The 22,810-nt window shown below is 39.6% G+C and overlaps 1 protein-coding gene, 1 long non-coding RNA gene and 1 other non-coding gene across 7 annotated transcripts in view; 2 read left to right on the forward strand and 1 right to left on the reverse strand.

Annotated features, from left to right (window-relative positions):
- The window catches only part of arhgef10la (Rho guanine nucleotide exchange factor (GEF) 10-like a), a 114,759-nt gene that overhangs the window by 3,987 nt on the left and 87,962 nt on the right, over positions 1-22,810 (forward strand). For 3 of the 5 annotated variants that reach the window (XM_040005464.1, XM_040005480.1, XM_040005473.1), the window contains exons 2-4: positions 8,816-9,106; positions 14,197-14,224; positions 21,586-21,746. In XM_040005464.1, the coding sequence (XP_039861398.1) occupies positions 8,821-9,106; positions 14,197-14,224; positions 21,586-21,746 (475 nt within the window). In that variant the 5' untranslated portion in view covers positions 8,816-8,820. The other 2 variants (XM_040005489.1, XM_040005496.1) reach the window with 2 other exon arrangements.
- On the reverse strand, positions 1,772-20,844 carry LOC120717476. The gene is made up of 3 exons (XR_005692209.1): positions 20,834-20,844; positions 16,017-16,019; positions 1,772-2,023 (listed from the first exon to the last, which is right to left on the reverse strand). It is a non-coding gene; the product is annotated as an uncharacterized LOC120717476 (long non-coding RNA).
- Positions 10,725-10,796, forward strand: trnap-agg. Its single transcript has one exon. It is a non-coding gene; the product is annotated as a tRNA-Pro (tRNA).

Raw genomic sequence — 22,810 nt, forward strand, 5'->3', positions numbered from 1 at the left:
TAAGATAAGATAAGATAACCTTTATTAGTCCCACACGTGGGAAATTTGTTTTGTCACAGCAGGAAGTGGACAGTACAAAAGTTATGAGCAAAAATTAGAATACAATAAGAATAAATACAGTACACAACTGTACAGAATAAAATAAAATACTATATACAGTAGAATAAAATATACAATAAGATAAAAATAGAATACAAATGCTATATACAACTGAGTAAAAATACAACGATGCCAGAAAAGAGTATTGCACTTAGTGTTATTGCACATGTAACTGATCTAACACACATGTGTGTGTTAGATCAGTTAAAGTCTTTGTTGTGGAGTCTGACAGCAGTGGGGAGGAAAGACCTGTGAAATCTCTCCGTCCCACACCGTGGGTGCCGCAGTCTCCCACTGAAGGAGCTGCTCAGTGCTGTCAGTCTGCTGCATGGGGTGGGAGATGTTGTCCAACAGTGATGACAGCTTAGCCGCCATTCTCCTGTCACTCACCACCTCCACTGGGTCCAGAGGGCATCCTAGAACAGAGCTGGCCCTTCGGATCAGCCTGTTCAGTCTCTTCCTGTCCCCGGCAGAGATGCTGCCGCCCCAGCAGACCACACCATAAAAGATAGCAGAAGCTACCACAGAGTCATAGGTCTTCAGGAGTGGGCCCTCCACTCCAAACGACCTGAGTCTCCGCAGCAGGTACAGCATGCTCTGCCCTTTCCTGTAGAGGGCGTCTGAGTTATGAGTCCAGTCCAGTCTGTTGTTCAGATGAACACCAAGGTACCTGTAGCTGTCCACAGCCTCAATGTCCAAGGTACCTTGGACATTGAGGCTGTGTGTTAATTGCACTATTATTAAAACAACTTCTTGAGATTTCGTAAGAAAACCAAAGACATTCTTTCATTTGGGAGCACATTTTCATATGTGATCTCTGATTTGATTGGCACATCAAAAGAGCAGCCACCCCTGTTTGTCACTGACAATGACAGTTTGCCTTGTTACTTTAAAGTGCACAATAGCAAACATCAAACAAACACAATGTCAAATCTAATGCTAAAGGCAACAGCAGACTGCAGAAATCTAAGAAAGTCACTGCACATATCAAAAACTGAATTGTCTGAGATTGTTTACATAAGACATTTTAGATTTAACTAAGTGTAGTTACTATTGTTGTTCTGTGGTCCCAGTTGCTGTTTTTATTGTTACGCTCTAGCCTGGAGCAAGATCAGATAGAAGAGACTGACATCTACTTGGAACTCAGAGGAAAGCCACTGAAGAGTTTTTATTGGCAACAGGGAATTATTCCCGCTACATTTGGATGCTCCAGCATTAGTCTGTACTATCTTTAATGTGCACAAAGAACAAATCAATAAAACACTTACAGCATACATCATACAAGCTCATAATAGCACTTCACACAGGGATTTTTTTTTGAGTATTTGATGTTACTGGAGAATTCCCCTTTATGTATCAGACAACTTTGATATTTAGAAACACTTGTGATAAATGTTATGATTTTTCAGGCGTGTCTTTTTTGATGATTATATGCATTAGACATTGGAGACATTGAATCTAAAATGCAAAAAACCTTCTTCCTGGTTTCTTATTAGTTTTTGCATATTTGTCATACTTACATGCTTCAGATCATCAAACAAACTTTTAGACAAGCATAAACAAAGATAATACAAAACCCAGTTTATAAACTGATTTCATTCACTATGGGAGAAAAGCTATTAGTGGTGCAACTGATCAGAAATCTCACAGTTCTGATCGGCTCACGGTTTTAAGTCACCGATTGGATCAATTTTCGGATCAACGAAAAAAGACAAAAATGTAACATTTACTTATTTACTTAGTGAAGTATTTTTTGCCTGGTAAAAACATTAAACTCAATACTTATTCCACGAAATTATATAAAAACAAATTATGGTACAATATAGGGCTTTGCATCCATTTTATTTATACAGCATCAAATCACAACAACAGTCGCCTCAAGGCGCTTTATATTGTAAGGTGGACCCTACAACAATACATACCGCTCATTATATCGCACTCCGCTGTGACATAATGAGCTGTCACGGTCACGTAGCTTTCCGTTGCCCTGGAGATCCACCCATTTGTAGTTGGGCAACAGAAGATGCCTGGGACAGTTCAGCCATAACTTTAAACTTTTCCTGCTCGTACATGCTTGGAACGATCTTGCCACTAAAGTGGACGCGTAGCGTGGCTCAAGCGCGTTCATCATAGTTTAAACCCCGTGTTTTGCACAACGGAATACGGCTTCCCGTCTACAGCTAAACACCCCAATAGCTTTTGTAATAACTTTAGCCCGGTCGGATTGGGCAGGAAAGGGCTGCTTGAATACCGCAAACTCCTCTGCTCCTCCACTTGCACCGCTATCGCTTGACAGACCCACCATGCGCGCCATACACATACTTTTTTTTCTTTCTTCTTTTTTGAATCTTCGGATCATGTGCGTGCCGCACCCTTGCAATCAAGTGTTAGCAATAACTGGCCATGAGTCTTTCACATCACTGCAGAGGAATTTTGGTCCACTCTTCTTTACAGAATTGATTTAATTCAGCCATACTGGAGGGTTTTTGAGTGTGAATGACCTGTTTAAGGTCGTGCTTACACAAATCTTGGATGAAAGTCTTTTTTTATAGCATGTATACGGAGGAAATATATCAACATTTGATACAGGCAATGTCTTTGGGCCTTTGTTTTCTAACATTTGAATTGTAAGGTGAATAACACCATATTGATTAAAATGTTCCTCTAGACCTTTGAGTAATTGCTTTCATTCACTTCTAATGGCTAACTGCAGGACTTATTGAACTTAACCTTTCCTACATATGTTTCTGTCAAATCCTCCAACTAGTGACGTATTATTAACCTCACAGGTAAATCAAGGCATATGCTAGGCATAGGCAAGACACCCAGATTACACATAAAATCATCAGTAATGGTTTTGCAAAAGAACAGGTGAAAATAAGAGAAGGGAATTAACATAGATACTACAGTAATTTGGGCTAGTTTGCATTAATCAACAATCCATTTCAAGCCTATGCAGGTACAGCAGTCAGTTAGTCTTACACATTTTTGCAGATATTTTATACTTAACATACTTTATGTTTTGGTTAAAAAAAAACCTACTTCATGGATCAGGATATTCTTCAGCATTTGAACAGTAAGGGACACACTTGTCTTGCCCACTATTGTGCTGTGTAAACAAATGGGATATGGGGAAGTCACAGTTAGTCCTACTGTTTTGTTTCCTTGATTAATGTGACATCACCAGCAAATGTGCTGTTGTGAGCTGACATTACTACCAAATCTCTGTACAGCAGAGGGCATATGAAGGCCAAAATGGTTCTTGAATGAATAATACATCCCCATATGTCTGAACAGTGAAAACATGACAGCAGATCTGGGAGAAAGTAGGAATAAACGATCAAAAATCTGTAAAGATAGCCCTCTTATCATATTGTGCTTACAGTGTGTTATTGTATTACACATGGCCTTTGGCACAGGCGCCTTGTGAATCTCTCGTGATCATTCATAAAGTATAAACCAATAAGGCTTATCTTCTGGGTTCAAAGTCTTTGGTAGGGCAAGTCTATGTGTAAGCAAATCCATGAAATCCACAAATGTCTGTGAACAGCCTCCCACTCAAATTGTTACGCCTTTTGACAGCCAAAGAAAGACATATTCCGTTTGTTCTCAAAGAACTGTTTGCAGTTACTAAATTGGCCAAGTCACATTTATATCTCCTGATAGGAAGTCCACCGGGATGCTGAAGAAAAGATGAAGAAGGAAGGAATGCCAGCGGCAGAATCATCTCTGCCTGGCACTGTTTGTTCCTGTCAATGGTCTGCTAGTCTCTCATTGTCTGCTGAGTGTTTGTGTGCCACTTTCTGTAAAGGAAAACCCTAAAGTAGTGGTGCTCTCAGTGACTCTCTGTTGGATCTTTCCAGTGCTGTTTATTCAGTCATCACCAGCTGCTGTTCTTTGCTTTTGTCTATAGATATGTACAATATAGTCAGCCACTGACTGTTGGCTGTGAGGTTTATCTGTATTTGGTCTAGTACTAAATATGAAGCCCAGCAGTTGTTTTTTGTCTTCTAACTTTAAACTCTGTGATTTAATTTCATTTTTAAAGAAAATTATGCACCCTTACTGCTTTGTTAAGTTGTTAAGTAAACTGCAATAGAGAGATGAGATGGAATCGTGGAGCACAAATTGGATGCCAGGGACCCACAAGATTTCACTCAGTAATCAAAGACAGCACACTTTGAATGGAAATAAAATGCCGACGAGAACAATACTAAATATGCAAATCCAACAACTGCCACATTTAAAGTACGACAAGGTTTCAGCTACAAGGTACTCTGTAAATGTGTGTCCTGGCACAGCCTAAAAAAGACACGCATTTTGCACTTTCCCTGTACACATACATCCCTCCTCTCATTACCACATTTGGTGCACAGTGAGGGAGTTTTCAGAGCCCTATGTAGGTCAGGGACAGGGTGTGTAGGAGTTGGTTTCATCTCTATTCTGTGATGTATCTCATTTTCCCCACAAGAATAGCTTTCACACAGAACCACTCCTGGGGCTCTTTATTTTTCTAAGCTTGAATCTTTTTGATGGCTTGTCCAAATGCTTTCTTTCAAAGAAAGTTTGCTCAGAATACCTGTCATTTTAATTCTGAGGGGGCTATTTCAAGTTAAAGATTCTGAGTTGCGGTTTTCTATTAGTATTCACAAGCAGAACCTTTGTTTAAACCACCAGCTATCCTGTTGTCTTGAATTAATTCATAAACATCAATATTTCCATTGTCATTCATGTGTTGGCTCAGACCAAGTCTATAGTGAAGAAATGAGAATGATTCTCCATCCAGTAAGGCTTTCATCTGTGGAAGCACAACAGCAGAAACTTTCCAGTGAACTTAGTGTTAAGCTTGGCTGATGTTTATTTTTTCACTATTTTATATTTTTACCCTACTGACGTTTCAGTCTGGCATGTGTATGATAAAGATGGTGAAATTTACATTCACCTAAATAAATAAATAAATACATAAATAAAATGAACCAGTATAAAGGAAAGGTATGAACAGTGGGCAGACTAAATGATTGAACTTTTCTACTTGGCTAGCTGACACCAGATAGGCTACTATGTTAAACTATAGGGCTGTTATAATGATATATATTGGATGACGATATAAAAACGTCTATCGTTTCATTTTACGCTATCGTTTGTTTCGTGGTGTCGCAAAATAAACTGTTTACGGCAATATTTTTTCATCGTGTTGATGGTCACTGTAGTGGCTATATTAATTTCTTAAAGTTCTCTTTCTCTTATATTTTATATAACCACACTACGGATGGACAAGCGCCTGTTTTTATGCTTTGTGGTTAGCAACAACGACGGTAACACCATCGCGGGTCCGCTTGTTTATGTTCCACATAAACCTTTCACAATAAAGCTCAAGATCCTGTTGAGACTTTTCAAAATAAACGGAATCACGTGAAAGAGCAGATTATTTACAGATGAGAATTAAAAAAGAGCCGCCAGGTGCTAAAAAATAAACCTTAGACTCAAACGTTAGAACAGGCTTTTCCCCGCAGCACGCCGTGTAATGCATCGGTTAAAACACTCGACTCCAGCTACATGACGCGCAGCTGGAAACACTTCCCGCAAGACGAGCTGCCCGAGATTCACAGAATTTACAGAAAATGTTACATTTTTGTGATTTATATTGTTATCAGACGATAGAATTCTTATATCGGGATATGAGATTTTGGTCATATCGCACAGCCCTATTAAACGAATTATGTTATCAAGTGCTACAGTCAATGACTGGCACTGTACCCCAACAGTTCCCCTCCCCCATTATAGCTATAAACATGAATACTGAAAAGTATAATGGGGGGGGGTCTGTCCAAGCCTTTCCAAAAGGGTCACTGTTGACCACTCAGCTGAATTCTGCTGACATATTTTTCAACTGTAAATAATACTAAGACATTCAGTTTCATAAAGAAAAAGTTAAACACCATTGCTGATAAGTAATTGCAGTAACAACCCAGCTCATGTTCATTATTTGGGTAATAGTAGCTCAGTGCTATCACTTAGCTTAACTTAGGAAGACACTGATTTCGGAGCACACGAGTGTATGCAATTCAAACTTTGGGAAGTACCTCTCATAAGAGGTCATTCATCAGCTCATGAAGCCGTAGCTTTAAAGCATGATCTCACTTAAAAATTGTCAAACAAACGGAAAAGTGTTGAAGAGATTCTTTGCTGACAGTCAGTGACCCCAACTGTTCCAGTGTGTGGTGCGTTTATTAGCTGACTTCTGCACCTTGAGAAAATGTGTGTGGTTGCATAATGGTTCCTGATGTGGTTTTATAATGTTCTTTTTCTGCTTGCATTTTTTGTATTTGTGTGTAACGCCCAGAAGTGGTCGAGTGTACATGTGTGAATGTAAGTGACACTATCAGTGTAAGTCTCCTTTCTCTCTCCCTGTGAGGTTTTACTCTCTTTAGTCGCAGCTTTCTAAAATAGTCCACAAAGCAGTATCTGTGTTGGCTAGCTCACCTTTATCACTCAGAATACCCCCCCCAATTTTATTAGGTACATTTTAATTCTCACTGTCTCACATTTCAACAGGTAGCGAAGCTCGGTTAAATTTTCCACCACCATCCCTCGGATGGCATTTTCATGTAGGAATGTACATTACGTGACCTTAATACAGGTCATGGAATCCAGTATCAATTTAGTAGAAAGAGGAGGGTCTTTTAAAAAAATGTTTTTAAAAGGGATTTCTAAATACACCAGCATAATGCAATACTGTGATATTGCACAAACCCTATTGAAACATTCATGCATTCCTGCTACTTCTTTCCTTAAAAAAATCCTCCTTTCTTTTACAAAGAGATACAGCCATAGGCTACACAGCCATGATCCAAATGTCTAGTGAATTAATCAGTACCTCACCGCAGTGACGAATGTAGAAACAATGCTTTTGGAGGACAGAACAGAAGTTTTTTCATCCACAAAAGAGTCATTGTTGAGTTGACCAGGGAGTGGGCCGAATGGAGAAACTGTGTATGTGGTACAGAGGTTGTGAAAGAGGTCAAAGGCTGTGTTGGCATGCAGTTGTTAACAAGCAGAGAACCAGTTTCTGAGGAAAGGCTTGTGCTCTCTATTAAATTGTTCTGTTTTATGTTAATTTAAATACCCACAAATGTTAGCAATATTCCAACATTTTCCTAAAACTATTGTTAAGTTTTGGGGACTTGAATCAGTCCTTGTGTTCCTTAAAAAACACTTCCAAAATCACCATTTCCAATCTCTACAAAAATGCATGCTTAACTTTATCTAACATGAGGTAAGTCAGATGAATCAACACGATAGCTTCTACGGCCTTCCTCTGCAGAATATCCTGTGTTCCCAGAAGCAATGTTTTTCCTTTTTTTTAGCAGCAATGCAAAGAGTGAACTATAATAAAACACCAACTTAAAAACACATTCAGTTATTTTGTGTTATTTTAATTACCCGGAAAGGAAAATGGACAGAAGAAAGAACAAAATAACACTCTAGTGTTCACGTTGGTATGTTATTGGTGTTTTAAGATTACAATGAAAACTAATGAACCTACTCTTCAAACACATTTGCTTTAGGATTGAAAGCCATCACTAAACCAGAAGCACAGCACAAATAAACATCATCCAAATTGAGCTGTCAGCATGCAGTAAAAGCTAATGAGAGCCATAACAGACATTATCCTTGTATCCAGGTCAAACAAAATTGCTCACAATGATTTTTACAATCCTCAAGCAACATGTTTCATGGCTGTGTTCCCGTGCATCCCGTGTTTAGCTGTCATTTTCCCAAAGCAGTCTGACAAACTGCCCCCCTAATCCCAACAATGTTCCAGCACTGGAAGCAGTTTGGTGCTAATCGAAATGCAAAGCAGATGCTGGGTTCAGGCGTGGTGCACTAAAATGGGCCAAAATGGAGTAAGTACAACATATTTAATAATTGGAGCAATTTAGTACCTTGTGGGAATGTGTGCCATAGAAATTATAAAACAACAAAATAAAACAGAATTTTGAAAGTGCGATTGTGAAATCACAGTGAAATGGCCTTTATTATGTGTACCAGTATGAAAGATTCTAAAATCATAAGGTATTTACTGAGAAGACAAGATGAATTCGGCTTCTTCTTACAGTGTTCTCTATGCATTCATAAAACAGTTATCTGTTGTGTGAATGCCTTCATTTCCTTAGTATTTAAAAAAGTGTACATGAATCTTATGTCCAAAACAAAAAGTCCAGTGTTCATCCTTTTGTTCTGAACACACTGCAAGGTTAAAAGTTCATTTTTTCCAGATTGTTGTTGTTGTTTAGTACAACAGAGATCTTTATCTCCTACTTCTTTGTGTCTCTTAAGCAGCTTTGGTATGTTTGCAAAGTTAAGATGACATTCCAGTCTTCGAGCTTATTTACCTTTTTGCCTTGATCCTGGTATTAAAATTGCAGTGATGAGAGTTAAAACAACATATTTAATGTCTGCACAATGTTTTTTGATGGAACAGCTTATTATTAGACTTGGGATGATATAACCACCACCTTTTCTCTGCTTTCTACTTGGAGTGTATTATCACCCTGTCATTCAGTGCGTCAAGTAACCTTATCTTTTTCAATGCTGAGATCTTTTTTGATTACGTGGACACGATACTTTTTCTTGTTTTGTTCTCTAAGTTATTATCTGTTATGAAAATGCTATAAACAAAACCATTTACACTAGACGTTTCACTCTTTTTCAGCGATTATGTCTACTGTGGTGTCTCAGCAACTGCTAAAAGAGGATGGAGAGGATGATGACGAGGAGCAAGGAGAAGAGTTTGAGTTTGATGACAGTACAGATGAGGATAAACTTCAGGAAGACAGTAAGACGGTCACAGACTGTGTCAAACCTGTCCACGCATCAAAGCATGAAGACAACGTGACATCAGGCAGCGTCTCACAAACATTTACTGACAGCACAACTACAACTTCACCTTCTGCTGGACCAGACAGCGTTGCCACCAAGGATCCAGTTTCAGTTTCTACCACAGGTAACTAGTGTCCAGAAGTAAAAGGGGTATCAGGCAAATGGTCATGTGGCTTCTTAGTTATGTATTTTGTAAAATAATAAATAAATTCTACAAAACAGCATAAATAATTGGCCAATCTGATGTGTACACTGGGGGCTGTGCGATTATTGTTATTATATTTTAAGGAGAAAAGTCAGCTTCTTTAAACAGTTATTTATAGTAAACAGATGTGCTATTTATTTATTCATTCATTTATTTATTTATTTATTTATTAGATATTTTTAAATGTCAAGGGATTTGCCAATTTTACATTTGAACTGAAACAGATAGTCCCTTTGAAATCCTTTTAAGACCACCCATTTACTCACATTTTTATCTTCCACTACAAAACTTAACTCTATCAAACATATCAAAGCCACACATCAAACAGATAAAACCATGGGATTTCATACTCACTTTGGCTGATGGACTACATACAGTCCAAGTTGGTCTCAATTGAAATGATTGTGCAATACCATATATTAAGAAAAATAACCTTCAGAAATGCCTTTTTTTCCTTCCATTTTTTTTAATTTAAGAAGAGGATTTTATTAAAAAACCAAGTGAAAGGCCGCTCTTGCTCAGCTTGCTTAAAAATTCCCCAGGCATCAGAAAGTATTAGGCTATTTCCTGTAAAATTATCTTCTGATTTAAGGCAGTTTCCATTTACAAAACAGATGATGAACAGCCTGAGAGCCTACTGCCATGCGGTACAATGTAAGCTTCACAGTGGAGAGGCACAAAAACTGACAATTACAGTCTTTGTGCTTCAAACAACTTGTCTAGATCTAGAATTACTTATAATTTTCCAGACATTTTCACACCTGCACAGCAATGCTGGCAGCAGCACAAAAGATGAAGATATTCATTTCATTAAAACGTAATGCTAGCCATCCAAAGTGGACCCAAGTTGTGGCCTCCGACCGCATGTTTGGCACTCCTCAAATATTAACAAACCGCCAGCCAACATGCCGACGCTTGTCACAGAGCAACAGCAGCCTGCAGACACAATCCACCTTTGCATAATAACAGTATATGATTGCATTCACAGCAACGAGCTACCGCAAGGTAACTTCGGGCGGCGATCGTGTGGGTAGCTGTTAACTTGCTCTTTACGGAAGTTATATTCCTTGTTTTTTGCTTTTTGCGAACTGTCTTTTCATCTATGTACAACCCTGCATCAACAGCTTTATTGGGCACGCGGTAAGGCTAGCCTTTCTTGTACAGCCTCTAAAATGGACACAAGTAAACAAACGGATATGAACAGAAATATCTAAAATAAGTAATTTACTCGTGTAGGCATCGACAAAAAAAATAGTAATCCAATCCATGTCCTGAAATTATTGACGAAACTAGCTGGCGTAGTTAGATATGACGTTACTCAAACTCAGCACTGGGCAGCCGCATAAACTAGTTCATGGACAGCAGTTAGCGGTCATCGGCTTTTAAGGTAGTAAAAGACTGTCGCGGTAAGAGATGCGCAATGCTTTTTCTTAGACGTATAGCTACTTTTTTTATGCATTGTGTCCCGAAAACAGGTAACCTGACACCCAGAACACTCTCTGAACACCTCTAGCCTAAGCAGCAGTGTAATACACGTGGCTCGTTGGTCTAGGGGTATGATTCTCGCTTAGGGTGTGAGAGGTCCCGGGTTCAAATCCCGGACGAGCCCTAGGTATGTTTCATTTTTATTAGTAAAATTCACCAGTATAGGTAAGAGAGCTTCTCTTTCAGCATGCAGTGGTTATTTGTGCATATTTATCTTACAGTTCTATTTCTGTACATACCTGCTTCATTTTCTTTAATAATTTGCCTCATATTTGCTGTTTTGCTATTATTGACGTTAAGGACTTCAGTGAATTACACAGAGTCGGTAGGTACTTTCAGCTGCCCCTTTGTTTCCCAAGGGGTTATGACAGGACATGAATCACATGTGTGATTTGGCACAGACTTTTTTTCCCTTCCTCGGGATGGGCATCTGGTGTAATATCTGCTCCCTGAGGCTGGGTGTTTCTCCTCCTGGCTTCTCCCAAGAATCTTTTGCAAACACGATGACTGTGTAACCTACATCATAGATTTACCACCTTCATAATAGTACTTAGTCTGTTTTCATTGTTATGTTTTCTTAGTATTACAATACAGCTGGGGTAGACACATGGCCCTCCATGACCCTGAATTAAATAAGCAGAAGAGAATGAATGGATGGGTGGATGGATTATAATTACTCATGTAAAAATTTCCAGATGTGGAAATACTGTATAATTTATAAAAATGTTTTTAATAAGCATCCAAAGCTTTGCACTCAAAGTTTTACATCCTCCTGTCTTTTGGTCTAAAAAGCAAATAAATGTCTGTCAAATGTAGTGAGGTAGAAGTATGAAATAGAATAAAGTCAGCAGTATAAGTGAAAATGACTGTGTGGTTGGCTGTACAGGGGTTTCAAGTCATCAAAATGATACCTATTCTGGTTACAAAACTCTATTAAAAGTACAACTGAAAGTACAAATGGAATAAAATGGAGCTTTCTTATCGACAAAAGTGAAGTAATGTTTTGATATTTTTCACCTGTGAAACCCACAAGCTCCAGCCCTGTGTTATATTACGCAACTTCCATTAAACTGCCCCTGGGCATAACGGTGAACTGCACCTACTATGCCACTGCCTAATAGCTCATCTCAGGTAAGCTGAGATGTAAATGTGATTTTTCATCACTTAATGTGATCTAATCTGTTTTCTGTAGCGAGGCAGCGTCTCAGTGACTTCAACCAGTTGCTTGTGGATTTAATCTCTCCTTAAAAGGATTTAATTGTTGCCCGAAGCAGACAGGCGTTAGAGAGCAGAGTTAACTAATTGGATGAACTTATGTAGCTAGAAGTACGGGGGTGGCTATAGCTCAGGTGGCAGAGCAGGTCAGCCACTAATCAGAAGGTCGGTGGTTCGATCCCAGGCTGCCTCCTGGCTGCATGCCAAATATCCTTGGGAAAGATACTAACCCCATGTTTGCCTACCGGTGGTGGTCAGAGGCAGCCTCGCCTCTGTCAGTGTACCCCAGGGCAGCTGTGGCTACAATGTAGCTTGCCATCACCAGTGTGTGAATGGGTGGATGACTGGATGTAGTGTAAAGCGCTTTGGGGTCCTTAGGGACTAGAAAGGCGCTATACAAATGCAGGCCATTTATATTTCAGGGTTCGTACGGGTGCTTAAAATGCTTGAATTTTAATGTTGTATTTTCAAGGTTTGAAAAGTGCTTGAATTTCAGATGTGGTGCTTAAAAGTGCTTGAAAGTGTAACTGTATTTCATTCACCACAAATAACTATCTGATTGAACAGTTTTCTTATCAGACAGAGAAATAAAATGAGTCGCAAAATGTAAAAGAAAAATTTCCCCGCCTGGGCTGCCTTGTGTCTGTTTCAACGTGTGATCCCGCCCCTCCCTCGGCCAGTCGGTGATCTGTGCGCTAACATACCTGTAGGCTGCTGTTTTAATGTGTTTGTAGTCTCAAGTTAGTGTGTTGCCTTGTGTAGTTAGTGTGAATGTCACAGTGAATGTCACAGTTGCTGCAAAAAAGCCACCAAAGGCAGATTGCAGTGTAAATGCTGAGTGACACACCTGCTGTCAGACCTGCAGGTTTATCCCTGTGCTGTTCTCATCTGTTTTATAGTGGACACAAACTTTTTTTTGGAGTTGCATAAATAATTTGTGTGCCTTCTTATTTGATACAGAACACCTGATTGTTCTGTACATAGTTTTAAATGGTTATATAAAAAAACGTCTGAGCCTTGGCTGCATTTTTAGGTAAATAGTACCATATAACTTTGTTGTTTGCAAAGCTTGTGCATATTTTTTAAAAATGTACAATTTGTATTTGCATTACAAGTTATGAAAATGATTCGTTAAACATGCTTGTGGTTTTTACAGTCAAAAATATCACTTTCTACTCGTATTTTAAATTTTGTCTGAATTTAGATAAATTGTGCTGATACAGTATGTCAAAATGAAAAAATAACAGATTGGCAAGATGAACCGTTTTTAAAGGTAAAATATAGAGGCCAAATCAAAAGTAGTCAAAAACGTCCAGTTATACCCTGGACCTCAGAGGGTTAAAGGCTAAAAGCAAAGTTGTCACCAAGTACTGTTTATATTTGTGTGTACAGCTTTTTTGAGTATTAACTTGGTGCCTTTGGGTGAAATAATGGTAATATGAGGGACCGATCCATATGGTCACAAAGACAAGTCATTTGTTTCTGTGCTAAGTACCAAAGTTCACCGGCTTTCATTCAAAATGTGTTTATCATCAGCACCTACACATTAAACTACTTAAACATTATAAATGTCTTCAAGCTCACACTGAGGCCTGTGCTGGAAAAGTTTGAAAAGGGACCTTGAAAGTGCTTAAAAAGCTTGAATTTGACCCTGAAAAAGGCGTATGAACCCTGATATTTATTACCTGGCTAATGTTGCCAAATAGGCCCTGGTAATTACGTGCTCAGATAAAGAGGGAGATTTAGGTCTTGGAGAAGTTCTGTTGGACAAAGTGGAGTGATTAGTCCTTAATTAAAAAGCTTTTTTAGCAAGTATGTGTGGTAATCCGTTAAGTGGGCTGTGAGATGCGTAGGGGAATTCTGAGTGTCGATAACAGTGTGTAGTGGAGGTCTTATGTAATCGAGGGCTGAGAGCAGCTAAAATGTAGATTCTTCCCTCACTTAGATGACTCAAGCTTTTGTGAAAGGTGCCAACGTAGATTGATTGTAGCCTTTGATTAAGGGCACCTTTTTTTTTTGTACAGAACGTATGCCATCAGAATACATTACAATCATGCAAATCACTTTTAGCTGTGGTTTATACACATATTGCTTCACTTTTAGTAACACTCATGAGTTTATTTAAATTCTAAACACAAATTTAGTTTATGAAAATTTCTGCATACGAGTAGTAAATAAATAATAAATACACCAGAGTCACAAAATGTCTTTTTATCATGTGGTAAAGTTTCATTTTAAAGTTTGTACGTAGTGCTTCATTTTCTTCGGAATAATTTGCCTCATGCTTGCTGTTTTGCTCTTTTTGACAGATGTTCCAGTTACTGAGTCACCCAACTGGTAAGTTGCCTTTGATTATGATCAGACTATGGGGAAAATCACTAAAGGGTGGTGGAGAAAGTAAACTCATTGCTATTATGTCATTACGCCTGCAATAATGTCATGCTTGCACTTCATCCAAACACGACATTGAGTGGGAGATACTGTGACGTTATAACATTTAGATGCCAGATGACATGTCACAGATAATGACGAGGTGATGTCAAGTATGAAGTGCTTCTGCTGATACAGTTCTAGAGGGAAATCACTGGATTGCCTGACTCACAATGATGCATACAGTATATTAGGATTAGCCTCATTTATAATTCCTAATGTAGTAATGTCAATTTTGCAAGTCTTTTTTGCAATGCAATTTAGTTTTCTTCATATAGCACCAAATCATAACATATATCAACTTAGCACACTTTACATAGTAAAGACCAGACCTGGTTTCTCTCCATTATCCTTTGCAAATGTCTCCCTAGTGGAAATGAAGCAAGTCTAAATCTATGCATATACTGACAGTGAGGTGCATGTCGATTACAAAAAAGGGGGACAGCGTTTCTGTGAAGACCCGTGTGTTTGTTTTTGTTATTGCTTTGAGTAGAACAAATTGAATTCCATTAATCTTCATTGTATAAGTGTTGTGGTACCTGTTAAAGCCCTGCACATATGGAACGCCCACAGGTTCATTCCATTTTTTTTTTTGTTGTTGGTGTTGTTGCTGATTAGACTTCTTAGAACTGTGTGGGCGTGTATGACTATAAATGACAGCTCCCTCCCTCGCCTGTTAGCTTTGCTCTGAGATGTGGGGGAGGACTCCATGTACTCATATCTGTACACAGAGTCCTCACATAATTCCAAGCAGAAGTCTGACTGCCTCCAACCTGAGGAGTGGTCTAATCAGCCAGAATAGCTGAATATGCTTGTGTGGGTGTACAGGGACATTAGGAGGCAGATCACGCCATAACTTGGCGCATAATACTAACTGCGTGGTTCTCTTCCACGGGGAGTACATTTTACTTATTTTTGTTGTGCTTTTGGAAATATTACATATAATATTTGACATTCACGAATGAAACTTTCTACATCCGTGAATACATGATAATCCAGTACCTGACTCTGAATCATTGGAAATGTAAAATGAACAGCAGACAAAATATCCATTCCTGAGAAGGTGCATGAAATGACCTTGATATTGATGCAGTCAGAAATCATCTTTCATGCAGTTAAGATGATTTGCTGTGAGGCGTCTGCATAGTAAATGATGATTTGATAGTTTATTGATTCCACTAAGGAAACTGTCTTTTTGCCTCCTGCTCTCCACGGGGAGGTCAGCAGTCAAAGTCACTTACAGAACAGAAACCCAGACACTGACGGGCAGAATTAGAGTTTCTCCAAAGCATATTTCAGCTCATGGTGTGTTTGAACTCACCGTAAGCTTGAAAGGCAGTCATCCTATTAAATCCCCAAAGGTAAAATCCATTGCGTCAGTCAATAATAAGGAAAATAAAATGAACACTGAAATTAGCCGCAATATACAAACACTTGACTTACACTGGTTATATAGTTACAGCTGAACTTATCAAGAGGTAGATTATCCTAGATTCTAAGTGGTATGTTTGCTTTAAAAAAAAAGGACAGTTCTATCTACCCATAATCACTCAGGATTCACGACTCAAGTGTAGAGCAAAAACTGACCCGTGTGTTTCAGTCCCACAGGAGACACATTTAAGAAAAAGCTGTACAATGTCAGTGATAGAAAGGTGTCAGAACGCAGGAAAGATTGCTGTGTGTGGATATATGTAGCGACAGACTGGTCAAAGAGCCCACACTGACCCCATCTCCTATGTTGAAAGTGCTTTAATAGGCATGTGAGTGAATGGAAGTAGACGTGGTCTGATGAGTCACATTTGCTGTTACACCGTGTGGTTGACTGTTTATGTGGCAGCAGGACACACAATTTAAAAAAGGCTGCAGAGGCACGCTATGGGCAGTATACTTTGTCTTAGCATTGATTTAGATTTTATTTATCAGTGTCGTGCTTCGGCAGATTAATAGCTCTTACTCTACTACAAAATAGTTTCGGAATAGATTTAGGTATTGACTTGGCCTCTGAATTCCTTGGTGCTCCGATCAAATATCTGGGGGTTGTGCTGGAAAATTTAGCTGTTTTTTGTTCTTCTTAGCTTTGTAGCTTATACTGCTTTTTGTACTATATTTTACACACTGACCTTGTATGCAGTTCTATTGTTTTTAGTTCTGTCTATGAAAAAAACATTAAAACTACAAAAAAAGACCAAAAAACCCCCTTTGGTTTGAGATCTCATCAGAATAATTTCTCTCTACCCTCTGTGCTTGCTTGATGGAAACCATGAGGTCTCCCACCTGTGCTTCTAGGAAGTGTGTTCAGAAACCTCTGCTGATAGTTTGGATTCCTGTCGACTTTCCTGTGCTGAGAGAAGTTGCCTGTGTTTGTACACAGGTGTGAGCGTGTCTGTATGTGTACATTTCTGCTGTGTGCATATGTGAGCGCATAAATGATTATATACGTGTGTGCTTGCGTGCCTGTGTGTGTGCGATAAAGTCACAGCGAGGTCTTGGCAATTTCTCATTCAGGAAGATTTCTGCTGAGTGCACATTTCCAGTTTGGTTTAGTCAATAGTCTGCCTTTTAAAGAAAAGCTATCAATAGCACTTTCCACAATCAAGGTGTTAAGACTGTCAGCACATCCACTAAATCTGTCAGCAGTTTTAGAATAATATTGCCAAAATTACTTTGCGAATGTTATTGTAGAAATATGTGTTTTTTTTAGCACTGCTATGACAGCACATCAGCTCGTTACAGCTATTAGGCTCAAAGCAGCACTTCTCTCCTGAGTTTTATGTGCATGCCAGTGTTTGATACCAGCATTTACCTCTGACTTCACATTTTAACACTTGACAGATAGTTTTCATTAAACGGATGACACGGAACCCCAGCAGTGAAAAGATTAGCACAAAAGATACCATGACAACGTGTCTGCATGCATCTGTTTTATGCACACAGAGCCTTAACCTTACCGAATAACTTTCCTTTTTCACTTTTTGTTGTTTTTCCCCACAGAAGTTTTTTGCCTTCACCTTTTTTTCCCTTTTGCAACTTTGCGGGGAACTTTACACATTTGCCCTTGGAAAGCAACGCGTCTAATCTACCATGAAGAACGCATTTATTTTTCACAGCCACTTTGTTTGAAGCACTCTCACCTTGTGTTTCCCTCTGTTGGTGTTGCTGTGAACGAAAAAGAAACAAAGATGATTCTGTAAAAACATTCAAAGCAAACTAGTATATAAATATAATGAGAAGCCATGAACTCAAGACTTGCAGTGCAGTCTAATTGGAGTCTGTCATTGCTGTACAGAAAAGCTTGGCATTAACACAGTGTGCAATTTGGAAAAGGTTCAGGATAAGTAGTGGGCAGATACAGGGTTACTCAGACTACGTCCACACGTACCCGGGGATTTTTGAAAACGCCGATTTTTCTATGCGTTTGCACCTTTCGTCCACACGTAAACGGCGTTTTTGGTCACTGAAAACGGAGATTTTTAAAAACTCCGGCCAGGGTGGATATTTTTGAAAACTCAGTTTTTGCATTTACGTGTGGACGAGAAAAACGGCAAAAACGCAGAAAACACAGCGTCAAAGGTGTGCGCATTTTTTGACGTCACACTGTGCGCCACGTTATTGTTTTGGTGAAATGAATTTCTACAATACTGTTACTGTTAATTGTACTCTCTGCAGTGTTTAAATGCTTACATATACACACACAGTTACTGTCCCTCCACACATACGACTGGTTCTGCTTCTATGCCCCAGCTTTGTTTACTTTTTCCCACCGAGGCTTCTAGACTTCTGATTGGCCAACATTTCTGCATGGTTAGGAATATATCGCCACCTGTTGCTTTGGCATGTTCCTAGCAGCGTTTTCCTTCATTTCTGCCTTTACGTGTGGACGGGATTATTTTTTAAAACGAAAACGGAAAATCTCCGTTTTCAAAAATACCCGTGTACGTGTGGACGTAGCCTCAGTGTGCTTAATAAAAACACTAAAAGTGCTACTGTTTATTATTTGTTCTTTAAATTATGTTTGGACACATTGACTTAGATGAAGATCATTCAGATCACTGTGGCGGGGTGTGGTTTGTGGTTCAGCTGGGGATGTGTTCACAACGTTTAGTGGCGTGTAGTGTCTGCGCTGCACTCAGCGGTGACGTGGGGGTCGTCGGACGCTTACTCTGGTGAGAAGGAGATGACAGGGCCCCGCCGGCTCCGGTAATTCACTCCATGGGAGATTTTCCACTTGAACAGCATCGTGATGACACCCTACGCTCAGCCTTTCACCAAGTGATAAGAATTGATGGTCACACGGTGTGCCCTGATGCAGCGCTGACCTACCTGCATTTTGTATTGATTAAAGATAAGCTTTAGCGAATGAGTCGTGACATTCGCACAGAAGAGGAACACGCCCAGCTGTTGGCGCCTAAGAGCTGCTGCGAAATGAATCTCCAGGCGGCTCATTATAACCCAGTGGAAGGGATTATGGGATATGACAATACTCTGGAATGAATTATGGCCCAAATTATTGCCCGTGCATTTGGGGGGATGTGCATCGATGGTGCGTGTCCAGCCTGGGATGTGAGCTGGTCAACTGACCGGCCATACCAAAAAAAACCTTTGCGCCCTTTGCCATTAGTGGAGGACCCTTTTGAGCATATTGGTATGGAGAGTAGGCTAGGCCAGATAGCTCCCCGGCCTAAGTTGGGCAATGGCGGGATGTGTGGTGTCAGGGGAAGTTTTCCATCGCATGGCCACGCCTTCCCTACTTCAGTAGGATGCCGAGACCAGGGGAAGGTGTGCTGCACAGAAAGAGGTGGCTGAAAAGCCTTATGAGCAGGAAGCAAATTGTAAATAAAGTCATTCACGTGTCTATAACACTGTGTGCTTTGGGTCCTTTCTACCACACATATTATGAGCAATCACCAGAGAAATTCTGATAATTCCAAAGGGTCACTTTTCCTCTTAGCTCTATCTGAGATGATCAGGAGAGATCGAGGGGCTAAAACGGGCAGAGATTTGGCATATTGCACTGCTCTGGTGCTGTTGGTAAAGAGAATGGAAACAGATGGAAATGCAGTATTTGCATTCAAGCAGCTTCCACTTTAGGCTGTGCTCTGCCCCAGGCTATGTCATTTGCATTGAAAAATCATTCCTCTTTCTCTCCTTAAGCTATATGACTCACTAGGGCTTATAGGCAGAGATAAGTTGTGACGGGGGTGCGCAAAAATATTCCTGGATCGATTGCTACCCTGCTCAAATTACTCATACTTGGCATGAATGCACACAGTCAGGGAGGCAATCTGTGTATCACTATTGTTCTGACTCTGCTCTTTTCCCACACAAGTAATTTTAATGACAAGAGATCAGTTCATTGCAAGAAATGTGATGAGAAATAACTCTTTTTTGTTTTCATGTGGGTGGAGATCCTTTTTGTCCTTCAGATTGAGATGAATGATGCCACATCATAGACAATGCATCAGAGTAATACTTTGCAGAACTTGACACCACTGTAAAACCAAACGGTATTATCAGTAGCTGTAATACAACATGTTGGCAAGGCGTATCTGCTTCCTTCTATGGGGCAGGCGTTTATTGTGCAACAGGGAAACATGGCACAAATGAGAACTGAAGCTATATATATATATAATTTGAAAATATTTACAATACCTTTTGTGTGTATATGTAGAGACATAACCAATGTAAAAGAGGAGAGCATTTAAAACAGTGTTTGTGATGTTTCCATCATGCAATGCTTCCATTACAAAAACTCAGTTAATCTTACCTTTCCATAGTCCAAAAATCGCAGATGGTACATATGCCTTCCTGCTAGCTTTGATCATTGTATGCGCTCTGCATGCTCCCACAGTGAAAGATAACAGTTTGCAAGATTGTTGAATGCCAACAGTGTATTTCAAGCTTGCAAGGCTACCTCCCCAGCAGTTTCCATGGACAACATTCTTCTGGCACGTCTCATTTGTCTACCAGTTGCCCATCACCTTGAGTAGCTGCTGCTGCTGGTACTGGCATTGCAAGTGTTGCTGAGGTGTTTAGCTGAGAGACAATTTAATTAGTGTAGATGAGATTCTCCTACATGCTGGATCCTGTCATATTATCAGTCATGTGGGGGAGAAAAATGCCTCACTGGCAGCATCAACACAAGCATTGTGATAGCTGTATCAACACGATTCCCCCCTGTGGTGCTAGAGTCTGATTTTAATAGCTGGTTCAGGGCATGTTTTCATTCATAAAGCCAGTAGTAATTATAGTCAGCCTCAGGCATGACAGACAGTGCTCAGGGACAAGTTAAGTGACTCAAGTAGCACACTTTGGGCTTTGCAAAAGTTCTTGTGAATAATTGAATCAGCAAAGTATAGCCCAGTTACAACTGAGGGTATCACTGTTTTTTTTTTTTTTCTTTTTAATGGCATAACATTGCTGTCACAAGATTTAAACAATAATTCTACAATATGTAGCTATTTTCAGCATTGGTAGGAAGATGTTCATGACCAAAGAGCCTCTAAATACCATTAAAACAACCCCAACAACTCAAAAATACACAAAAAAGAAAGCAATGAGACAGGTTATAGAGGCTGAGCAGTCCCCTTAATTTAATCTTGGTTTCTGATCTGATTTCACAACTGCATATCGAAACACATAGTGGCACAATGTCCACGTACACTTTAGTGTTCATTTATATGATAGAAATCTGTGAAATTTTCCTGTTTCTGGTGGCTTGGTAAAAATTATGTTGACTTTTACTTTTGATGTTTGAAAACGCTTGATTAAACGAAACACAAATGAGAAAACAAGCTGAAATTATGTTAGAGACTTTTCTTTGGTCGTTGGACGGTGCCAGAATTCCCCAATGCAGCAAAAAAACCTGTCATCACTTCCAACCAAATTTCTTTGAAATCAGTTTTTGTTTTGGAGAAACTTCTCTTAAATATCAAATAAGCACAAAGACAAAAGGGAAAACAAAACATCCTCTTTGTTAGAGGTAAAGCTGCACAGCTAGCCAAATTGGGAAAAGAATTCTGTTCCTGTTTCCGAAAGAAGTTACTTCAGAAACGTCACATGAATTTGACAGCAGCAAGATGTGTTCTGTCACACTTTAGGGAGTGTGCATTTGCACGCTTGAACAGCAAAGAACTATTTTCGACCACCCCCCACTCACCCACCCACCTCCAACCACTCTGCCTCCCCTTCCTCCCATTGAAATTAACTTATTATGAGGCACACAGAACTCGGTGTTAGTTTAACTGTGCTAATGTTTGGGTACCTTCCAGTGCCTCGGCAGCAGAAGCAGATGAGCCCAGTGCTTCAGTTCCTTGTGTAGGAGAGGAGCTCCGGGGGCTTCCTGTGGCACCATCAGCTGTGGTGTCCCCGGTCGATTCAGGAGACCACAGCAAAGAAACCGTCAAGCAAGGCTCGAGGGGCATCCCTGAAGGTACAAAGCTAAATTATATTGACAGTGAACCGTGCACCTTATATTGTAGATCAAGGGTTCAATTTCAGACCAAAAAAGATTAAACCTAAGCTTGCCTTGGGACTCCAACTCATTCCACCTATGTATTACAGTGTTCACATTGCGGATAGATCTGATAGAAAAACCAATACAGCCTCCAGAATTGGGTAAACAGTACTGTGGACCACACCATAATGAAACTGGCAATATGAATTGTAAACAGTATTTTGTTAGTATCACGCATTCCATCTCTTGACCTTGATCAAAGGTGGCAAGAACACCATATTACAAATCTGTGGTCATCTCATGGCTCATTGATTTCTACATTGAAAGGCCAGACACACATAAAGATGCCTTCATGTGTATAAACACATATGTACCCCTTTCAAACATATACTGATACAACACAGACTGACACACACACACATATTCTGTGCCATGATTTGATTTCTACCCAGACATGACATGAATCCAATTAATTTAGGACGAGGATCAATAGAGTACCATTTCCATGAGGGAAAATTGCTTTCGGATTTCGACTCAGTCAGCAGTGCTGCTGTTTGAAGGTGGCTCAGAAACGAGAGATGTAAAGGAGCCCTGCAGTACTGCATGACGTTTTTTATGTCCCACCCCTCTGATGCATTTTCACACAGGGGCCTCTGCTTTAGTCTGAATGCGTACAATGCAGTTAAATTGATCAAATAATGGAAGTATATTAAACCTTTCTTCCTGATATCTAAAATTAAAATACAGAAAATGGTAGATGCAAGCTGACTTAAAGCAAGAAAAATGACTACAGTTGTGCTGATGCTAATGAGAAATTTATTACTATTTCACGCTTGCCACATTTTCAGATAAAGTCTTCAATTGTCGGACTTTGTATTTTGCATGTGGATTAACCTGCGCTGGAACCAAAGTTGTGTGGAGTCATTGTGAATAATTACGTTTTTTTCTCTTTCTTAAAGCAAGAATATATTTTTGTGATCATAGATATTATATGGATTAGAGTGTGCCTTTAGATGCAGTAAGAACTAAGAATGAGTTTA

Source organism: Simochromis diagramma, unplaced genomic scaffold, assembly GCF_900408965.1.
Source record: "Simochromis diagramma unplaced genomic scaffold, fSimDia1.1 OVJJ01000320.1, whole genome shotgun sequence".
Taxonomy (NCBI): Eukaryota; Metazoa; Chordata; class Actinopteri; order Cichliformes; family Cichlidae; genus Simochromis; species Simochromis diagramma.